We start from the raw sequence: 17,617 nt of genomic DNA, 5'->3' as shown, positions 1-17,617 counted from the left end.
ACAGCTGCAGGTACTTTTGCCTCTGGCTAATGCACACTCCAGACAGCGGACACCCCGCCTCGTTCCAGCTCCCGCTTGCTACAGTTCTGGCTCGCTGAAGCCCCAGCTCCGCACTGAAGCTCCGGCTGATTTCAGCTGCTTCTCCTTAAAAGCTCCAGCTACGTGCAACGGTCTGGGCTTTCCATAAGGTTGTCTATCAACTGCTGTCAAAACTGGAGCATTAGGATTAAACATCAGAGTTATATGCTGTATAAATATTCATTAGTTTGTGCGATTAATTACTTAACTATTCTAAGCAGTGTAGAAAGAAGAGCTGGACTCAAAGAGGGCACGTGGGGTCTGAAAAGCACCTTTCCCCCCATAGACAATCGCAGATGTTGAGTTCGGCCCGCTGCGTGCCAGCCTCCCGAACTTTGGTGTCCAACACAACCAGACCCCCATCTCCAGGGAGGGTCCATGTACCCTGCCCACCCCCTGCTTTCCTCCGCAGCCCCCAACACCCTTCCACCCACCTGCCTCTTACCCATCTGGAAAACCAGCCAAGCCAGCTCCCGCTTTTGGCCCCCACACCAGCTGACTCGGGGCCCATTTGGGAGCCAAAAAACCCAGCTGCTGAGCCTGTTCTCATGGCCCAAAAACGCAGGGACGGACCTCTGTTTCTGGACCCAAAGCCATGCAGCTCAGTCTGTTTCAGAGCCCCAAAATCAGCCATGCGAGACTGTTTTCAAGGCCCAGGAACAGAAAACTTGGGTCTCCGTTTCTGGCCCCCAAACCAGCCGACCCCCTTTGCAGCCCCCTCCGACTGCCCCCGGCCCCGCCCGTGTTCAATACAGCGATGGGGAGCAGGACAGAGGGCTGGGAAGTGAAAAACAGAACAAGGGAACAGAGAGGGAAAGAAAGAACGAACAGGGACAGGGAGAGAGAGGCAAAGAGAGGGATAGGGACCAGGACAGCGGGGAATATATGCACAGAGAGGGACAAGGAGCGGGACACGAGATTGCACAGAGAGGTACAGGGAAGTGGAAACAATGACAGAGAGAGAACAAGGCGGGTGGGGAGCAGGTCAGAAAGCTGGAGAAAGACAAAATACTGCTGGGGAGCAGCACAGAAGGAGAGCGCCAAAAGAGATCAATGGGAAGCAAGGCAGTGGGATGCAGACAGCAAAAATAATGATCCATAACAAGACAAAGAGATTGACAGATGTTGCGGAGGATCCACAGGGGAAATCACGCACAGACCAATGTGATCAAGTGAAGTCCATTTACTACAACTTTTAGCACAGTTATATACCTTATGTGCTTGCGCACGCGCCTTATACAATACTCTAATAGGTACAATACCCCGATTCACGCGACACTATCTTATCCTCTATTGGCTGTGCAAGCTTCTTCACAAGGTGTCCAGCAGTTACTTATCTCATTCTTCGGCATCCAGGAGTTGCTTGTCAGGCTCTTCTTATCTTCCTTTTTCCCAGCGTACAAGGGCACAGCGTCCTTGTCTGCTCCAGCACTTTGTAAACTTATGCTTCGTTCCCACCTAACGGCTGGATTGCTCACATGCCCTCGCCCAGCCAAGAAATCCTCAACAGACAGAGAAGTAAGGGGCAGGGAGCAGGACAGAGGAGTGGAAGGAAAAAAACGAGCACTGATGAGCAACAGGACAGAGGGATGTAGAGAAAAGGGAGGAGGGAGAGAGAAAAAAAGATGGTGATAGAGCATGGGACATGGAAAGACAAAAAGCTGGATAAGGAACAGGACAGAGGGACTGAGGGTGGTGAGGAGGGGGGAACCAGATGTAGATTAAGACAAGAGATGGAGAAGGGGAAAAAACAGTGATGGACTGCTGGACAGAGACAGACAAAGAAAAAGTAGGGCCTGTATAGGGAAGACAGAAAGGAAAAAAGGGACAGCTGGCTGGACAGGGGGTTATAACTAGAAACAAGGAGACAGGCAGCAGGACAGAGACATAAAGGCAGAAAAAACAGGGAGAGGAAGCAGGATGGATGGTAAGGGAAAAAAAAGGAAAACAAGGGCCAGGGAGCAGGACTGAGATGGAGAAAGAAGCATTACGGCTAGAGGGATAGAAAGAGGAAAGCACAGGCTGGAAGGACGGGGCAGGGCGGAACAATGGATACAGATTAAGATAGAGTGACAGAACCCAGACAGACAGCAAGAGAAAGAAAAAAAAAGTGGCAAGCAGCAGGCCAGAGAGGGGGGCAGGGGGAAGGAAAGACAGGGGGAAGGAGAGAGGGACATAGAAGACAAGTGAGGGACAGGGAGCAAGAAAATGGGATACAGAGAAAAAATAAGAGGGATGGAGAGCAGGACACTGGGATAGAGAACAAGAGCAACGGGGAGAATGACAGGGAGAATGAGCCAGAGGAAGAAGAGGGACCAAGAGCAGGACAGAGAAATGGAAAAGGAAAATTGGGGATGGGGAGCAGGACAGACAGGTCCTGGAGAGACAATGAGGGATGCAAGTATAATGACAGAGAAAGAGGGAGGAAGGGAGGGAAGGACGGATGGCGAGCAGCACAGCAGGATGCAAAAAGAAAGAGAGGAATGGGCAGTGGAGCAGAGAAATGGAGAAAGAAAATGGTGGTGGAGAGCTGGAGAGAGAACTAGAAAGAAAAACAAGACAAGAGAGAAGACTGAGGAGCAGAGAGAGAAAGGAAGGTAGAAGGATAAGGTCAGAAAGGTAGAAAAAAATCAAGAAAAATAACAAGGACGAGAAGCCCTGCAAAGAGATGGCACAAGAAAACATAGGGTCAGTGACCAGGACAGAGGGATAGAGATGCAGGGGGAAAGGAGAGGAGGGAGGAAGGAGGACAGGGACAGGGTGCAGAACACACAGACAGAGAGAGAAAAAGGACAGGGAACAGCAAAAAAGGGATTGAGAAAGAAAAAAAAGGGTCAGATCTGTACAACAGACCAAGAAGGGAAAATTAAAAAAACAGCAATGGGCTAGAGGACAGAGACAGAGGAAGATAAAGGGGCAGGTAGCAAGAAACAGGAGGAGATAAAGGGAAAAAGTCAGAGCTGGTTGGACAGGGAGGTATAGCAACAAGTGACCAGAGAGGCAGTGGGACAGGGAAATAAAGACAGAAAAACCAGGGGGACAGGAAGCAGAACAGAGGGACAGTGAGAGGAAACAAGGGGCAGGGAGCAGGACAGAGGTGGAGAAAGAAGCATTGGGGCAGGATAGAAAGAGAGAAGAGACAGGAAGAGGGATGGGAGATGGCGGTGGGTGGGGACAAGGAGCAGGACACAGATTGTCAGAGGAAGACAGGGAGCAAGACAAGGTGATACAGAGAGAGAGAAAAGGGACAGGGAGGCAGGACAAAGTGGAAGACAGGCAAAAAGAAGAGATGGGGACTAGGACAGAGATGGAAGAGAAAAAGCCTAGGATGGGCAACAGGAGAGATAGCTGGAGAAGGGAAAAAAGCACTGAGCTGCAGGACAGAGATGGATTGAGAAAACACAGTGACAGTGAGCAGGACAGTGACAGAAAACAAAAAAAAAAACAAAGAGGGAACAAGACAGAGAATGGGGGGAAAGGCAAGGAGAAGGACACAGAAACAGAGAGCGAGAGGGATAGGGAGCAGGACAGAGAGATGGAGCAAGAAAGGAAAGAAGGATGGAAGGCAGAACCAACGGAAAGAGAGACAAGGACGGGGAGCAGGACAAAGGGATGGAAGAAGAAAAAATATAGTGATGGGCTGCAGGACAGAGATGAAGGAATTAAAAAAGACACAGGGAGCATGACAGAAGGACAGAGAGAGAAAAAAGGGACAGAGATCAGGCCAGCATTAGAGGGGGGAAAAACCAACAGTGATGGGCAGCAGGAGAGAGATACAGAGAAAGTAAAAAAAAATTAGGAAGACAGAAAGGAGAGAAGGGACAGCTAGATGGATGGGGGGAATACAGTTAGGATAGGAGAGGGAATGGGACAGAGAGAGAAAGACAGAAAAGATAGTGAGAGGAAGCAGGGCAGATGGACAGCAAGGGGGGGGGAAGGGACAGGGATGTGGACAGAGATGGAGAAATAGGCAGCAGGGACAGAAGGAAAGAGACAGAAGGAGGGACAGGGAGCTGGGCAGAGAAAGAAGAATCAGGACAGGGGCAGGACGGAGATAAACTGGGATGGTCAACAGGACAGAGAGTAATATGAATATGGGCAGGGAGCGGGACAAAGAGACACAGCAAGAAATGACGGGACAGGAAGCCAGACAGAGCGACAGACAAGAATAATGACAAGAGACAGAGAAAGACAGAGACTGTGAGAGCATAGGGGGTTGAAGAAAGAGAGACGGATATTAGGAGCCCTGCAGAGAGACAGAGGATGAATACAAAAGGGCCAGGGAGCAGCACAAAGGGTCAGAGAGAGTAAGAGATGAACAGGAAGGAGGACGGGGACAGTGAAATACAAAATAAATTTTAAAAACACAAACAAACAAACCAGCAACAGCGAGCAAGACAAAGGGACAGAGAGAAAAAAAGAAGGAAGGAGAGAGAGAGAGGAAGGCAGGGACAGAGCAGCGTGTACAGGCAGAGAGGAAAAGAATGCCAAGGAACAGGCCAGAGAAATTGTGGGGAAAAAAGAGATGGATGCAGATCAGGACAAACAGATGGTGTCGTGGTTTAACCCCAGCCAGCAACTAAGTACCACACAGCTGCTCACTCACTCCCCCCCACCCAGCGGGATGGGAGATAGAATCAGGAAAAAAGTAAAACTTGTGGGTTGAGATAAGAATGGTTTAATAGAACAGAAAAGAAGAAACTAATAATGATAACACTAATAAGATGACAATAGTAATAATAAAAGGATTGGAATATACAAGTGATGCACAATGCGATTGCTCACTACCCACCGACTGACGCCCAGTTAGCCCCTGAGCGGCGATTCCCCCAGCCCCACTCCCCCCAGTTTATACACTGGGCATGATGTCACATGGTATGGGATACCCTATTGGCCACTTTGGGTCAGCTGCCCTGCCTGTCCCCCCTCCCAACCTCTTGTGCCCCTCCAGCCTTCTTGTTGGCTGGGCATCAGAAGATGAAAAATCCTTAACTTTAGACTAAACATTATTTAGCAACAACTGAAAACATCACTGTGTCATCAACATTCTTCTCATACCAAACTCAAAAACATAGCACTATACCAGCTGCTAGGAAGAAAGTTAATTATCCCAGCTGAAACCAGGACAGATGGAAAAGGAAAAAAACACACCTAGGGACTGCAGGAGAGAGAGACAGAGGATGAAAAAAAGGAGGTAGAGGGAGCAGGACAAGAACCCAGAGAGAGAAGGGAAAAAAAAGGGAGCAGTCAAACAAGAAATAAAGGGAGAGAGGAAGAAGGAGAGGGACAAGAGAAAAGGCAGAAGAGGAGAGGTACAGGGAAGGGAAAAAAAAAAAAAATCACAGCAGCTTGGGAGAAAAAGGGCCAGGAGAGGGGCAGGGAAGGACTGAGACTCACCACAGCTGTTGCTCTTGGCACTGCCAGAACCCTTTGCTAGTTCAGACGTTTCTTTCTCCTTCTGTCCTCCCTTCCTCTTCTGTAACTCCTAGTGCTTGACTGTCCTCCACCTAAAAGAATACATGGACGTATCACAGCTCTCATAAGACAAGGCTTCTTAGACACATAGCCTCGCACACTACATGGCCGTACCGCGCTGTTGGTGATGCTTACAGACCTTGTGGTGCACGTTGGTGGTCTGACCTGCTGTGGACTATGAAGAGGGATCCTTCCGCACACAGACAGGCAGGCTCTCTCTGGCCTGCAGCAGGAGGCAGCTCCCAGCCAGATGGCCTTGTTTCTTCTTAACACCCTCTAGCCTCTCCAGCTTCAGCAGCTCCCGTCCACAGCCAGTAAGCGCTCCGCCTGTCCCTCCGCGCTCCCGTGCCGCGAGGAGAGGGAGGCCGGGCAGAGACAGCCCACGCGAGCCTGAGGCTGCTGCAGTCAACGGCATCCCCGGGGACGAACGGACAACCCCGCTCACGGCGTGGCCTCTGGCAGAGGGAAAGAGGCAGCAGCGACCGTTATTACCGCAGCTCCGCCCTGGCCGGAGCCCCTCCGTCCGCAGGGGCTTCCGCGGACGGACGCCGCTCCTTCCCCGCGCCGCTGCTAACGGCACCCGCGTTAAGGGAGACTCGAGAACACCGGAGGGCCAGCTTGCCGCCCTCACGACAGGGCTCGGGGGCTGCCTGCGGCTGCAGCACAGGCTTCAGGGGAGGGGCTGCAGCTGGGGGCAGCCGCACGGGCCGAGCGGGGCCGGGGGAAGGCGCCGGGGGAGCTTCGGCGACTCGGGGAGGCGCCCGCTGGCCGCGCCTGGGGGGTGCCCGCCTCCGTCCCCTCTTCCCTTCTGTCGGCTCTCGGGGACCTGCCCGGCGCTGCCCTGGCCCGGCTCGCCTCCGGCGGACCGGGAGCCTGCCGCGGCGGCCGCTTCGCAGCTTCCCGTCCCGCCAGCCCCGGGCGGCCAGTGGACAGGAGGCACCCACCGCCCCCGCCGCCGCCCCCGCCGGAGGGGATCGCTCGCCTCACCCGCGGTCCCGGCGCTCGCCCGCTGCCGCCGACACCCGCGCCCCGCGCGCCGCCACGCTGCTCCCGGGGACCGCGCATGCGCGCCGGCCGCCGACGGGGCGTCGGAGGGGCCAGAGCCGGCGCGCGAACGCCGGGCTGCAGTACCGCATTTCGGCCACAAGGCGACAGCAGCGGACGCTGCAGTTCCGCGCTTGGGCCACGAGGCGGCAGCAGCAGCGAGCGGGGGGCGCGTGCCCAGGGGCGGCACCGGCGCTACTGTTCCGCGCTTTGCGCGCTGAGCGCCCGCCGACACCGCGCGCGTGGGGCGGCGGCGGCGTTTCCTCACCGGGAGGCAGCAGCGAGCGCGGCGGCACCAGCCCGCAGGCACCGCGGCATCGCATTGCCGTTACCGGCGGACGGCAGCGTGGAGCGCGGCGGCGCCTCCGCACGCCCGCGGCACAGTTTGGTTGCCGCGGCAGTAGCGCCTTGCCTGGGGTGTCTCCTCGCACAAAGGCCTTCCTGCTCCCTGAGTCTGAGGTCACGCTTTGGGGAACCCTCCACGCCCCAACCCTCCTTCTTGGTGAGGCAGGGAACAGCTGTATGTGACCGGGATGCCCCGCGGGGATGGGGCAGGGGCCCAGCAGAGAAGCCCAGAAGGACTTGGCTATCTGTGTGCTCCCAGCAGCCCTGGAGAGTACTGCTGCAGGGCCAGTTCTCTCAGCTGGTCAGCGAGCTCACATCTGGGCAAACCACTGTGGAGCTGACCGTGAGAGGAGGCTACAGGCACTCATAAAGCCATCCAGTCCCTAAAGGTGCCCGGGAAGCTCTGCTAGCCCTGGGACCGGGCTGGCACTTAACCTTTCTCCCAGGCTAGGACCTGGAGGACACTACTGTGCTGGGGCTGCAGGGAGCCACCTTTGGGGGAGGCTTGGGTCACAGGTCAAGTTGAGCCAAAGGACCTGCCCTGCAGGGTGTAAAACCTGACTGGCTGCAGAAGGAGCTGATGGCCTGCTCCTGCCACCGTCCCCTCTGGGTGCAGGGCGGTGCAGGGCATTGCAGGCTTTGGGGTGAGACTGACCCCATGCCACAGCCTGGGCAGGGCTGAGGAGGAGTTCCCAGCTTACCCAGGATGATCCACATCACCTTGTCCTCCTGCCAGGACAGCACAGCTTCCCTAGCACCCCTAAGCCCACCTTCCCTTTCCCATGCCCAGCACACCCTGCCCCACTGGCAGGGTAAGGCCCCTCACAGAGCTCTCTTGAGAACAAGCCAACATGCTTATTTACCACAACAGAGCTTTTTTGAAAAGCAGCAGCTGCACAAAGCCTGGCCCTGTCACTCCACAGCATGACAGCTGTGATCAGAGGCAGAGCTCCCCAGAGATGGGGACATTTTCCTTTGCCACTGGCAAATCTTCTCCAGGACCAAGTGGAGAGTGTTACCAGTCAGCACCGCTGCAGTATCCTGCGTGCCATGGGCCCAGGCTGGGTGTCACTCCTGAGCTGGAGGGTGTTAAGGTGGGAGGTGGCACAGCCACCTGGGCCAGCATTCCCTGTGGGAATTGTTGTGGTTTAACCCCAGCCAGCAACTAAGCACCACGCAGCCGCTCACTCATTCCCCTGCCATCCAGTGGGATGGGGGAGAAAATCGGGGGGAAAAAAAAGTAAAACTCCTGGGTTGAGATAAGAACGGTTTAATAGAACAGAAAAGAAGAAACTAATAATGATAACACTAATAAAATGACAACAGTAGTAATAAAAGGATTGGAATGTACAAATGATGCACAGGGCAATTGCTCACCACCCGCCGACCGACACCCAGCTAGTCCCCCGAGCAGCGATTCCCCACCCCCCACTCACCAGTTCCTATACTAGATGGGACATCCCATGGTATGGAATACACCGTTGGCCAGTTTGGGTCAGGTGCCCTGGTTGTGTCCTGTGCCAACTTCTTGTGCCCCTCCAGCTTTCTCACTGGCTGGGCACGAAAAGCTGAAAAATCCTTGACAAATCCTTGACTATAGCCTAAACAATACTGAGCAACAACTGAAAACATCAGTGTTATCAACATTCTTTGCATACTGAACTCAAAACATAGCACTGTACCAGCTACTAGGAAAACAGTTAACTCTATCCCAGCTGAAACCAGGACAGAGTCTAACACAAGGCCAGTGCTCTTGTAAGTCTGTACTCCTGGAGGTGTCCCAGGACCATTGTCCCCCAGCCCAGAAAGCTCTCGGAGCTGCCAGGGCATTACCTCCTCAAGGACAACCACCTTTGCCCTTTGTGGCCTGCCTCAGCCCCACAGGGCTTGGAAGCTGTGGTCCCCTCTGTGCTGGTGGTCCCCTCCAGAGGGACTGCAGAGGTCAGGGGGTGAAGCTGCTATCCACAGCTCTGGCCTATGCCTTGCAGCATCAGGGCCTGCACAGGAGACCCAGAGGACCACCTGCCTGCTGCTCACCACCTGCAAACTATGGGGGGGGGAGGGGGGGCCTGAGCTGCAGACACAGGAGCATACCACACTGATGCACCTGCAGCCAGTCTCCACCCTGAGCAGCCCCCTGGCCCCAAGCAGCCCCATACCTGTTGGTGACAGCCCGTGGCAAGCAGAATGTCCCCAGCAGCCAGGAGCTGCATGCTGAGCAGAAAGCTGCCCTTGCTCATTGTGCAGAGTCTGACACAGCTGCACAGGGAGGTGTGGGATGGTAGTATGCATTTTTATAATGACCATGCTGTGAGGTCACAGCCCTGTGGGTAGGGACACCTCAGTGACATCACAGCCCTGCATCACACCAGCACTCACCCCTGATGTGGGTACCAGCCTGGCAGTGCAGCCACCCAGAGCAGGGGCCCCAGGGCTTCGGGCATCCCGCTGCCGTGCACTGACAGCTTCCCATCCCTGTGAGCATGTCAGGGATCCCAGTCCCAGCATCACAGACTGGCTAGGATAGGCAAGGAACAACCTGGTCTAGCCCTCCCTGCTCAACCCAGGCCACCTGGAGCCCAGGACCACATCCAGGTATCTTTTGAATACCTCCAAGGAGGGAGGCTCTGCAAGCTCCCTGGGCAGCCTGTGCTAGTACTCGGTCACCCTCACAGTGGAAAAGGGTTTCCTGACATTCAGACAGTGTCTCACATTTCAGTCTGTGCCCATTGAAACATTTGATTTTCCGCAAGTGCAACATTTGAGCTTGGGCAGGACCTCCATCCAGGGTCCCAGAGATCTCACTCAGGCTCTCCAGCATACTGAGACTCAGCTCCAGCTCTGTTGTTAATGTATCCTCATTAACCTAGATACAAAAGAAAATACAGACTGGTTTGGTGGCTTCTGTCAGGGAACAGCAAAGACCAGCTACTCCCCAAAGGATGGGGATAGCCAGGAGGCACCCCAGCACAGGCAGTACCCTCACTGGTACAGTGCAGTCCCATGGGGCATGAGCTGGGGCTGGTAACTGGGCCCATCAACAGCCACAGCAAGCTATGAACCAAGTCCAGGGTCCCTCAGGAGCATGGGGCTGGGGATAAGATACAACATACATCCAAGGAGTCCATCAGGGAGAGGAGCTACCTACAGCACAGGTCCAAGGCATCCATCCAGGAGACAGAGCTGCAGAACAGCCCAGCTACAACATAGCTTAGAGGACAGAGGGCTGAGCACAGCTGGGACTCCTGTGGCCATGGGTGTGGGGCCAGGTGAGGCTGCTCAGGGAAATTAGAGCCTACTACTGCCCTCCAGGCCCCAACAACTTTAAAATAAGTCTAAAAGTCAGTTTACACAGAATAAGCTCATTTAATGCTCCCTTTCAATAAAGTAAGCAAGCTTACAGAAAATGGTGCCATTCCACCCACTCTGGAGCTAGATGACTATTATACAGGGAAACACAATTTGAAGTTATCCTTCCTGAGATCTTCATAGCTTTAGAACTACTTCCGTGTGCTCAAAAAACACTCAGAGAGAAAAAGCTTATCTTATATGCAACCAGAAATAATGCCGGTGAGAAAAATATAGTTTTTCACCAACATGAATAAAAGTGAAATGCCCTGGGCAGAATTATCCAACATTGATTACACATCCATAATAACAGGGTTCAGGCACTGAGCAAGCCTGGCCTTGTGGATGGCAGAATCACCCAGTGATTCCTGCCTGGTTTCTCTTTCATTCTTCTCCAAAGCTGGGAAAGCCCCTGTAAAGCCAAGTAAGCAAAGCTGTAGGAACAGTCACAGTCAATACCTTTTCAAGAAATACTCTCCAAAAGAACATGCTGGAAGTATCTGTGCTTCTCACCTGCCACAAGTGCCTCTAGCAGCCATGTCACACCCATCCCAAAGGTGGCACACAAAGGTCACTGTGGGATGGGATTGTTATAGAGCCTATTAAATGGTGGCACTCACCTGCAATTAGAGTCCCTGGGAAATGGCCTCACAAAGGGGATAATTAGCATGGCCCTAATTGCTACCACTTCCTTTGGTGCTGTAAGAGTATGGCTAAAAAATTTAGTTTTACTCTACCCAGGAAGAAGATGGTCTGTAAGCATTTAAAGACTGTTTTCTACACCTCTGATGCCAGAGGCTGCACAAGCAACATGGGACAGAAAAAGAAAAAAAACAGTGGGTTTAAATTATGTTAATTTAAAAGCAACTTAAAGGTCTGATCTCCATCAGGTGGGGCAGGGAACAGGAATAGCCAAAGTTGGCTTTGGGTGCATAGAGGTCAGGCAAGACGTGCTTACTTCTCCTATCTGGCCTTGCCATTCCTGAGTGTGTGGTGGCCATCACCAGTGTCAGTGACGCGGTGAAGCTGTCCCCAGGGGACTCCTGGGCTCCTTGCTGCTTTTGCAGCTCTCTGGTGGGGAATGACCTGACCCTGTCAAGATGGTCTACGGAGCCCTAAAAATTTCCGGAGATCACTTGTAGAAAAACAGGTTGTGGCTGACTTACAGGAGAAAGGGTCCTTCTGCCTGAAGGTGCTTTGAGTTTGGGTCTCTCTAGGAGGCAGGTCTTGACACTGGATTGAATCACTGTCTTAATGCAGAGATGTTAATTACAACAAGCAGCCAGGACGATGCTTACAATCACTGAAGTCATACCTGCATCTGCATGGCCCGAGCTTCCACTTTATCTCCTTCGTTTACCAGCACGTGTGCCAGGCACAGAGCTCACAAAATTGCTCCGTCCTGCTTTCTCCATGGAAATCCACAAATCGGGCTACCTCCTCTATCAACTGCTAATAGTTGCAGCCAAAAAAGGGAACAAAACTGAAACACCACACATGGTTTATTTTGATAGCTTTTGAACTCACATTTCTCCACTTCTCATTGTGACAAGAGTCTCCAAGCTTTGCCTAAAAATAAAACATCAATGAGGACAAAAGGGCTGTTGCTTGTAAAAGCATCCCCTCCCCTTTCAGGTTTCTGCACAGCCAAGAAAAGCTTAAATATCTGTATGTGTGGGTGTCTGTATATAGACTCTCTCTCTCTGTCTATTTACTTATTGACATAATATATACACAGTTTTTCATCAGTCCTAAGCAGTTTCTGTGCTTTGGTGCTGAGCAGCAATCCAAGCCAGCAATCAGCCACCAGCTGACACAAGCCCTGATGGCTGTAGGATACCTCATGCTTTTCCAATTTAACATCAGTCTTGGGTGATCCCCACAAGCACTTGGGCTCATATTGCTCAGTGGTTACAATCTGTGGGTTTTCTGTTCACTGAATAACAATCTCAAATTCCTCCCACCAGGAACTTTGCTGCAAACCAGTATGTGTATTAGCAGCCCTTGGGCCTGCTTTTTCCAGCCAGAGCACTGAACTGCGCTGCCTTCCCAGCCTAATTTATTCCCAGCTTCCCAGTGCCGGGAATGAGTGGCAGAACGAGGCTACACGACACACCACTGCAGGGAATCCCAGCCCACAGGAAGCCCTGTCATGATGATGGTGATGCATGAACCTGGCATGCCCAGGTGCTGTGTCCTCAGGGCTGGGACCCAGGTGGCCAAGGGTCCTCGCCAGACCCAGCAATGGGGCCAGAAGTCAGACCTGGCACCCAGCAGCCCAGAAATGGCACCAAAAAGGTCTTCCATTGCCTCCATCCACCCCAGTCCTCTGCCAATTTGGGTTACATCAGTGCTGTGGCTTGCAGTGAGCAGCAGCTCACACCCCTCACTCTGGCCCCAAGCTGTTTTCGGGGGGAGGTCCAAACCACGTTTCTCCCTCCCACTGCAGCACCTGCAGCTCCACTGGTGGCCATCCTCCCTTGCTCCCCCTTCCTCACCCTCTGGATAGCCGCAGCAGCCCTGCCCAGGGCTCTGCCTCCCCTCCCAGTGCCCACCAACTGGTAAGCGTGGCTTGCTCTCCCACTTCAACACTTGCTCCTTCCCTGTGGCAGTCAGGAAAGAAATTTATTTTTTTAATCCCCCAGCTGGGAGTGGCAGACGGATTTTGCCTTGCTCTGCCACATCTTAGTCACCATGGGACATGATGGTTCAGAGCAGCAGACACAGCACACAGAAGCCCTGGTTTCCGTTTGGGAGCTGCTCCTGCGCGATGGAGAGACAAGGCAGCTCCTGTCTGCCCCATGGGGCTTCTCTGCCTCCTCTGATCCCAGGGGCCGCAGCCATCACTGGCCACAGCTCTCTGCCAAGGGCCACTGCTTAGGCTTTGAAGTTGGGTGGCGGTGAAACCCATGGCTAGATTTTGGGTGAGGCAACCTCACAGCCCGCTCTGAAATACAAATGGCTCCAGACTGGTGTGAGAGTCTCCAGCAAGGACTTCCCCGCACCAGGGTTTTCCAGCTACTCTGGGAACCAGGCCCCACACAGGGGCCAGCAAGGCCATCCTCCATGGTGTTCCTGTCACCCCTGCCTGGCATTATCCTGGCAAAAGCACACATGCATCTATGGTCCCACTGCTCCATCACAGCTCTCACTTCTGCCTTGTTTGTGCCAGAACCATCCTGGGAAGAGGAACTAACCAGCAAAAATAGAGGAAGTGAGCCTGTCACAGCTTTCACAGCATTCACAGCAGAACCTGCTTTAACTGTTTGTTCCCCAAAATACACAGCAGCTGCCCTGTGCCACTGAAACCAGGGCCCAGCCACATGCCAGCATCCCTGGGCAGAGCCAGCTCAGTACCACTGGGACCAGCTTCCTGCAGCACAACAGTCCTGAGCAGGAGATGCTTTTCCCAGCTGGGCTTATTGCAGACCCTGGGGGAAGGACAGGGATGGGGTAGAGGAGGCTGCAGAGGGCCCTAATGTAGATAGGTGTTGGTATGGGGGGGGACACCTGTGTCATGGACTGGACCGCATGGGGGGGACTCTCCTGTCGTGGTTTAACCCCAGCCAGCAACTAAGCACCACATAGCTTCTCACTCACTTCCTTCCCCACCCAGGGGGATGGGAGAGAGAATCAGGAAAAAAAAAAAAGTAAAACTCATGGGCTGAGTTACGAACAGTTTAATAGGACAGAAAGGAAGAAAATAAGAATGATAATAATAAAATGACAATAATAATATTAAAGGAATTAGAATGTACAAAACAAGTGATGCACAATGCAATTGCTCACCACCCGCCCACAGATGCCCAGTTAGTTCCCAAGCAGCGATTCCCCCCCCCCCCAGGCCAATGCCCCCCAGCTTATATACTAGGCATGACATCACATGGAACGGAATATCCCTTTTGCCAGTTTAGGTCAGCTGTCCTGGCTGTGTCCCCTCCCAACTTCTTGTGCCTGCATGAGAAGTTCAAAAAACATCAGTGTGTTATCAACATTCTTCTCATACTAAATCCAAAACATAACACTATACCAGCTACTGGAAAGAAAATTAACTCTATCCCAGCCAAAATCAGGACCCCTCCAAACACACCAGTGCCTGCCCCAGGGTCTCGGGCAGCATCTTCCCCAAGAGAGAAGGGAGACAAGCATTGCACTCCCCCCGATAATGAAACCACACTGCACCACCTCCCCGCTTCCTCTCCTTGCCTCTGCCACAAAGGAAAGCCTTGCAGTCAGCAGCAAAGCCCAAGTGACCAGGACCAGATCTCACCCCGTCATGTGAGTGGGACCCCAAGGCCATGGGGCCAGGGACAGGTCCTTTGCATGGCACAAATGAGCTAGGGTCACACAGGGGGATTCATCTAGAGTCACCCAAGCACCGACCAAGACAGATTCACATAGTGAAATTCCCTGGGCACAGTGAAGAGCTGAAGGTGAGATTTCTCCCTGCCCCATCCCCAGCAATGCAGCTTTCATGGGCGGAGGGAGCTTTCACAACAGGGAGGCAATGGGCTCCAGGCAACTCTCTGCTCCCCACCCACTTGTCTCAGCTCCACTCAGTCATTTCTCACATTTGTCAGTTTTCACTTCTCCTTTCCCTTTTGTTAATTCGACCCCCCCAAAGGAAGAAGCACCCAGCAGCTGCACCCCCAGCCAGCTCATTTCCCCAGCTCCTGCCTCACCGCTCAGACGTCTGGTGAGGGTGCTGCACCGGTTCAGCCATGGGCTGGGTGCTGTGGGGGGTCCTGCTCGTCTGCATGTCAGTGGCTTGGGTGAGAGGGGCTGAGCCGTCCCAGGAGCTGTCCTCCTCTGCTGGGTTTCCAGAGTGCAAGAAGGCCCTGAAGCTCCCAAGTCTGGAAGTCCTGCCGGGGGGAGGCTGGGATAACCTCAGGAATTTGGATATGGGCAGAGTCATCAACCTGGGCTACTTGCTGTGCAAGACCACAGAAGACGGATCTTATATCATCCCAGATGAGGTCTTCACCATCCCTCGCAAGCAGAGCAACCTGGACATCAACTCTGAGATCATCGAGACCTGGAAAGATTACCAAAGCATCACCTCTGCCTCCATCAACCTGGAGCTGTCCCTCTTCTCCTCCATCAACGGCAAGTTCTCCTACGACTTCCACCGGACCAAGACCCACCAAGTGAAAGACCATGCTGTCACCACACGAGTGCAAGTCAGGAACCTGGTTTACACTGCCAAGATAGACCCAGAGGCAGTCCTGGACAAGGGCTTCAAGAAGCAGCTGCTGACCATTGCCAGCCACCTAGAGAACAACCAGACGCGGATGGCTGATTTTCTGGCCGAGGTGCTGGTGCTTAACTATGGCACCCACACAATCACCTCTGTGGACGCCGGAGCCAGCTTGGTGCAGGAGGATCAGATCAAGGCAACCTTCCTGAAGGACAGCTGGGCCACACGGAGTGCTGTCACTGCCTCTGCTGGCATGGCCTTCCACAGCATCATCAGTGTGAAAAATGAGGAGTCCTTAGACGTCACCTCTGGCTTCACCAAGCAGTATCTGGAGAACCGCACCAACTCCAGGGTAGAGAGCATCGGTGGGACCCCCTTTTACCCAGGCATCACCCTCAAGACCTGGCAGGAGGGGATCAGAAACCAGCTGGTGGCTCTCGACCGCTCAGGGCTGCCCCTGTACTTCTTCATTAACCCCAGCACCCTGCCAGAGCTGCCCACGCCCACAGTGAAGAAGTTGGCCAGGCGAGTGGAGATGGCTATCCACCGCTACTACACCTTCAACACCTACCCAGGCTGCACTGATGCCACCTCACCCAACTTCAACTTCTATGCCAATGCTGATGATGGCTCCTGTGAGGGTGTCATGACCAACTTCACCTTTGGGGGAGTCTTCCAGGAGTGTGCTGGACTGGCCGGCCCTGACACCAGCACCCTGTGCCAGGCATTGGAGCAGAAGAACCCCCTCACTGGGGCTTTCTCCTGCCCCACCACCTACACTCCGGTACTGCTGGGCACGCAGGAGCGGGAGGAAGGCCACAGCCATCTGGAGTGCCATGACAAGTGCATCATGGGCATCTTCTGCCACCGCAAGTGCCGGGATGTCTTCTGGCTCTCCCGGGTGCAATTCAGCGCCTACTGGTGCGCCATGAGTGGGCCGGTGGCCCCAAACTCAGGATACCTCTTTGGGGGGCTGTTCAGTGCCCACAGTACCAACTCCGTCACCGGTGCCCAGTCCTGCCCCTCGGGGTACTTCCCACTGAAGCTCTTCGATGAGCTCAGGGTGTGCGTGAGCCAGGATTATGAGGGGGGTGGCCAGTATGCAGTGCCCTTCGGGGGCTTCTTCAGCTGTCAGGCAGGGAACCCCCTGGCAGGGCAGCACCAAGGCACCACCGAGGACTCCCATGCCAAGAGCTGCCCCCCAGGCTTCAGCCAGCACTTGGCACTCATCAGCGATAGCTGCCAGGTGGAGTACTGCGTCCAGGCTGGCATCTTCACAGGGGGCTCGCTGCCACCCGCCCGCCTGCCACCCTTCACCCGACCTCCCACCAACCTGCCAGCCATTGACACTGTGCTGGTGAGCAGCGGGAATGGGGACAGCACCTGGGTCAAGGATGGGCAGAGCCAAGTGTGGCGGCTGGCACGGCCAGAAGAGGTCCAGCATGCGGCGGAGATGGTGAGGGGCCGGGGGCTGACGGGAGGCGAGGCGGCTGGTGTCACTGCAGCAGTCCTGGCGGGGCTGGCCACCATCCTAGTGACGGTCTGCTACAGCCGCCGGAGGTACAAAGCGAGGGGGTACCGCGCGATGGGCAAAGGGGACAGCCTGGCCACTGCAAGCTCCGAGGACAGCACTGTGCTGAGTGTGGGCAACGGGTACCAGCAAGGGCCGGAGGGGCTGATGGCATAAGCATCCCCCCCTCCCCAGTTGCCAGGTGAGGCCTTGTACCCCAAACCCAGGCAAAGCCCCCTGCCCACCCCCCTTTCCAGGGACAAAGCTGCACAGCACCCCCTGCCCCCCACCCCCTGGAGCCGAGGTCCCTGTCCCCACGGAGGCCCCAGGCTCACCTCTCCATAGGACGACACGTGCTCTCGCCCTCCACCAGATCCCCAAGCTCCGGCCTCGAGCACCTGGGGGCTCCGTGGCCCTTCAGACTTCCCTCCCCAGCTGACCTCAAAGGCCAACTCCCAGGGTTAACTCATCATCACAACCCACCACCATATCCCCCCGCCAGCCCCTGCACCTCGAACAGCTGCATCTCCCCCCTCCAACCAGTCCTGGGGCTCTGCCCCTTCAGAGATAAGCGAGCCTCCCCTCCACTGCAAGCCATGCCCCAGCCGTCCGTCCGTCCC

General features: G+C 54.5%; 2 protein-coding genes across 6 annotated transcripts; one reads left to right on the top strand and one right to left on the bottom strand.

Moving 5' to 3' along the window:
* Nucleotides 1-1,245: 1,245 nt before the first annotated feature.
* Nucleotides 1,246-6,611, bottom strand: LOC126047030 (uncharacterized). Of its 5 annotated transcripts, XM_049820188.1 has the most exons (3): nucleotides 5,693-5,800; nucleotides 5,476-5,585; nucleotides 1,246-4,324 (listed from the first exon to the last, which is right to left on the bottom strand). In XM_049820188.1, the coding sequence occupies exon 3, from the start codon at nucleotides 3,760-3,762 to the stop codon at nucleotides 1,582-1,584; it is 2,181 nt and encodes a 726-aa protein (XP_049676145.1). In that variant the 5' UTR covers nucleotides 3,763-4,324; nucleotides 5,476-5,585; nucleotides 5,693-5,800; the 3' UTR covers nucleotides 1,246-1,581. The 5 variants fall into 5 exon arrangements, with proteins under 5 accessions (XP_049676145.1, XP_049676144.1, XP_049676141.1 ...); XM_049820187.1 differs by lacking the exon at nucleotides 5,693-5,800 and adding an exon at nucleotides 6,541-6,611 and having other exon boundaries at nucleotides 1,246-5,585; XM_049820184.1 differs by having other exon boundaries at nucleotides 1,246-5,585; nucleotides 5,689-5,800.
* An 8,251-nt stretch (nucleotides 6,612-14,862) lies between these two features.
* On the top strand, nucleotides 14,863-17,608 carry MPEG1 (macrophage expressed 1). Its single transcript, XM_049820191.1, has one exon. The coding sequence runs from the start codon at nucleotides 15,012-15,014 to the stop codon at nucleotides 17,172-17,174; it is 2,163 nt and encodes a 720-aa protein (XP_049676148.1). The 5' UTR covers nucleotides 14,863-15,011; the 3' UTR covers nucleotides 17,175-17,608.
* The last annotated feature ends 9 nt before the right edge of the window (nucleotides 17,609-17,617 follow it).

The sequence above is a fragment of the Accipiter gentilis genome, chromosome 17, assembly GCF_929443795.1.
Source record: "Accipiter gentilis chromosome 17, bAccGen1.1, whole genome shotgun sequence".
In the NCBI taxonomy this organism is placed as follows: Eukaryota; Metazoa; Chordata; class Aves; order Accipitriformes; family Accipitridae; genus Astur; species Astur gentilis.
This window is presented reverse-complemented; position numbering and strand designations above follow the sequence as displayed.

Excerpts from the sequence above, each read along its gene's own strand:
- LOC126047030 (XM_049820187.1), bottom strand. The coding sequence starts at position 3,762 with ATGCTCCCTGTGTCTTTTTTAATTCCTTCATCTCTGTCCTGCAGCCCA.
- MPEG1 (XM_049820191.1), top strand. The coding sequence starts at position 15,012 with ATGGGCTGGGTGCTGTGGGGGGTCCTGCTCGTCTGCATGTCAGTGGCT.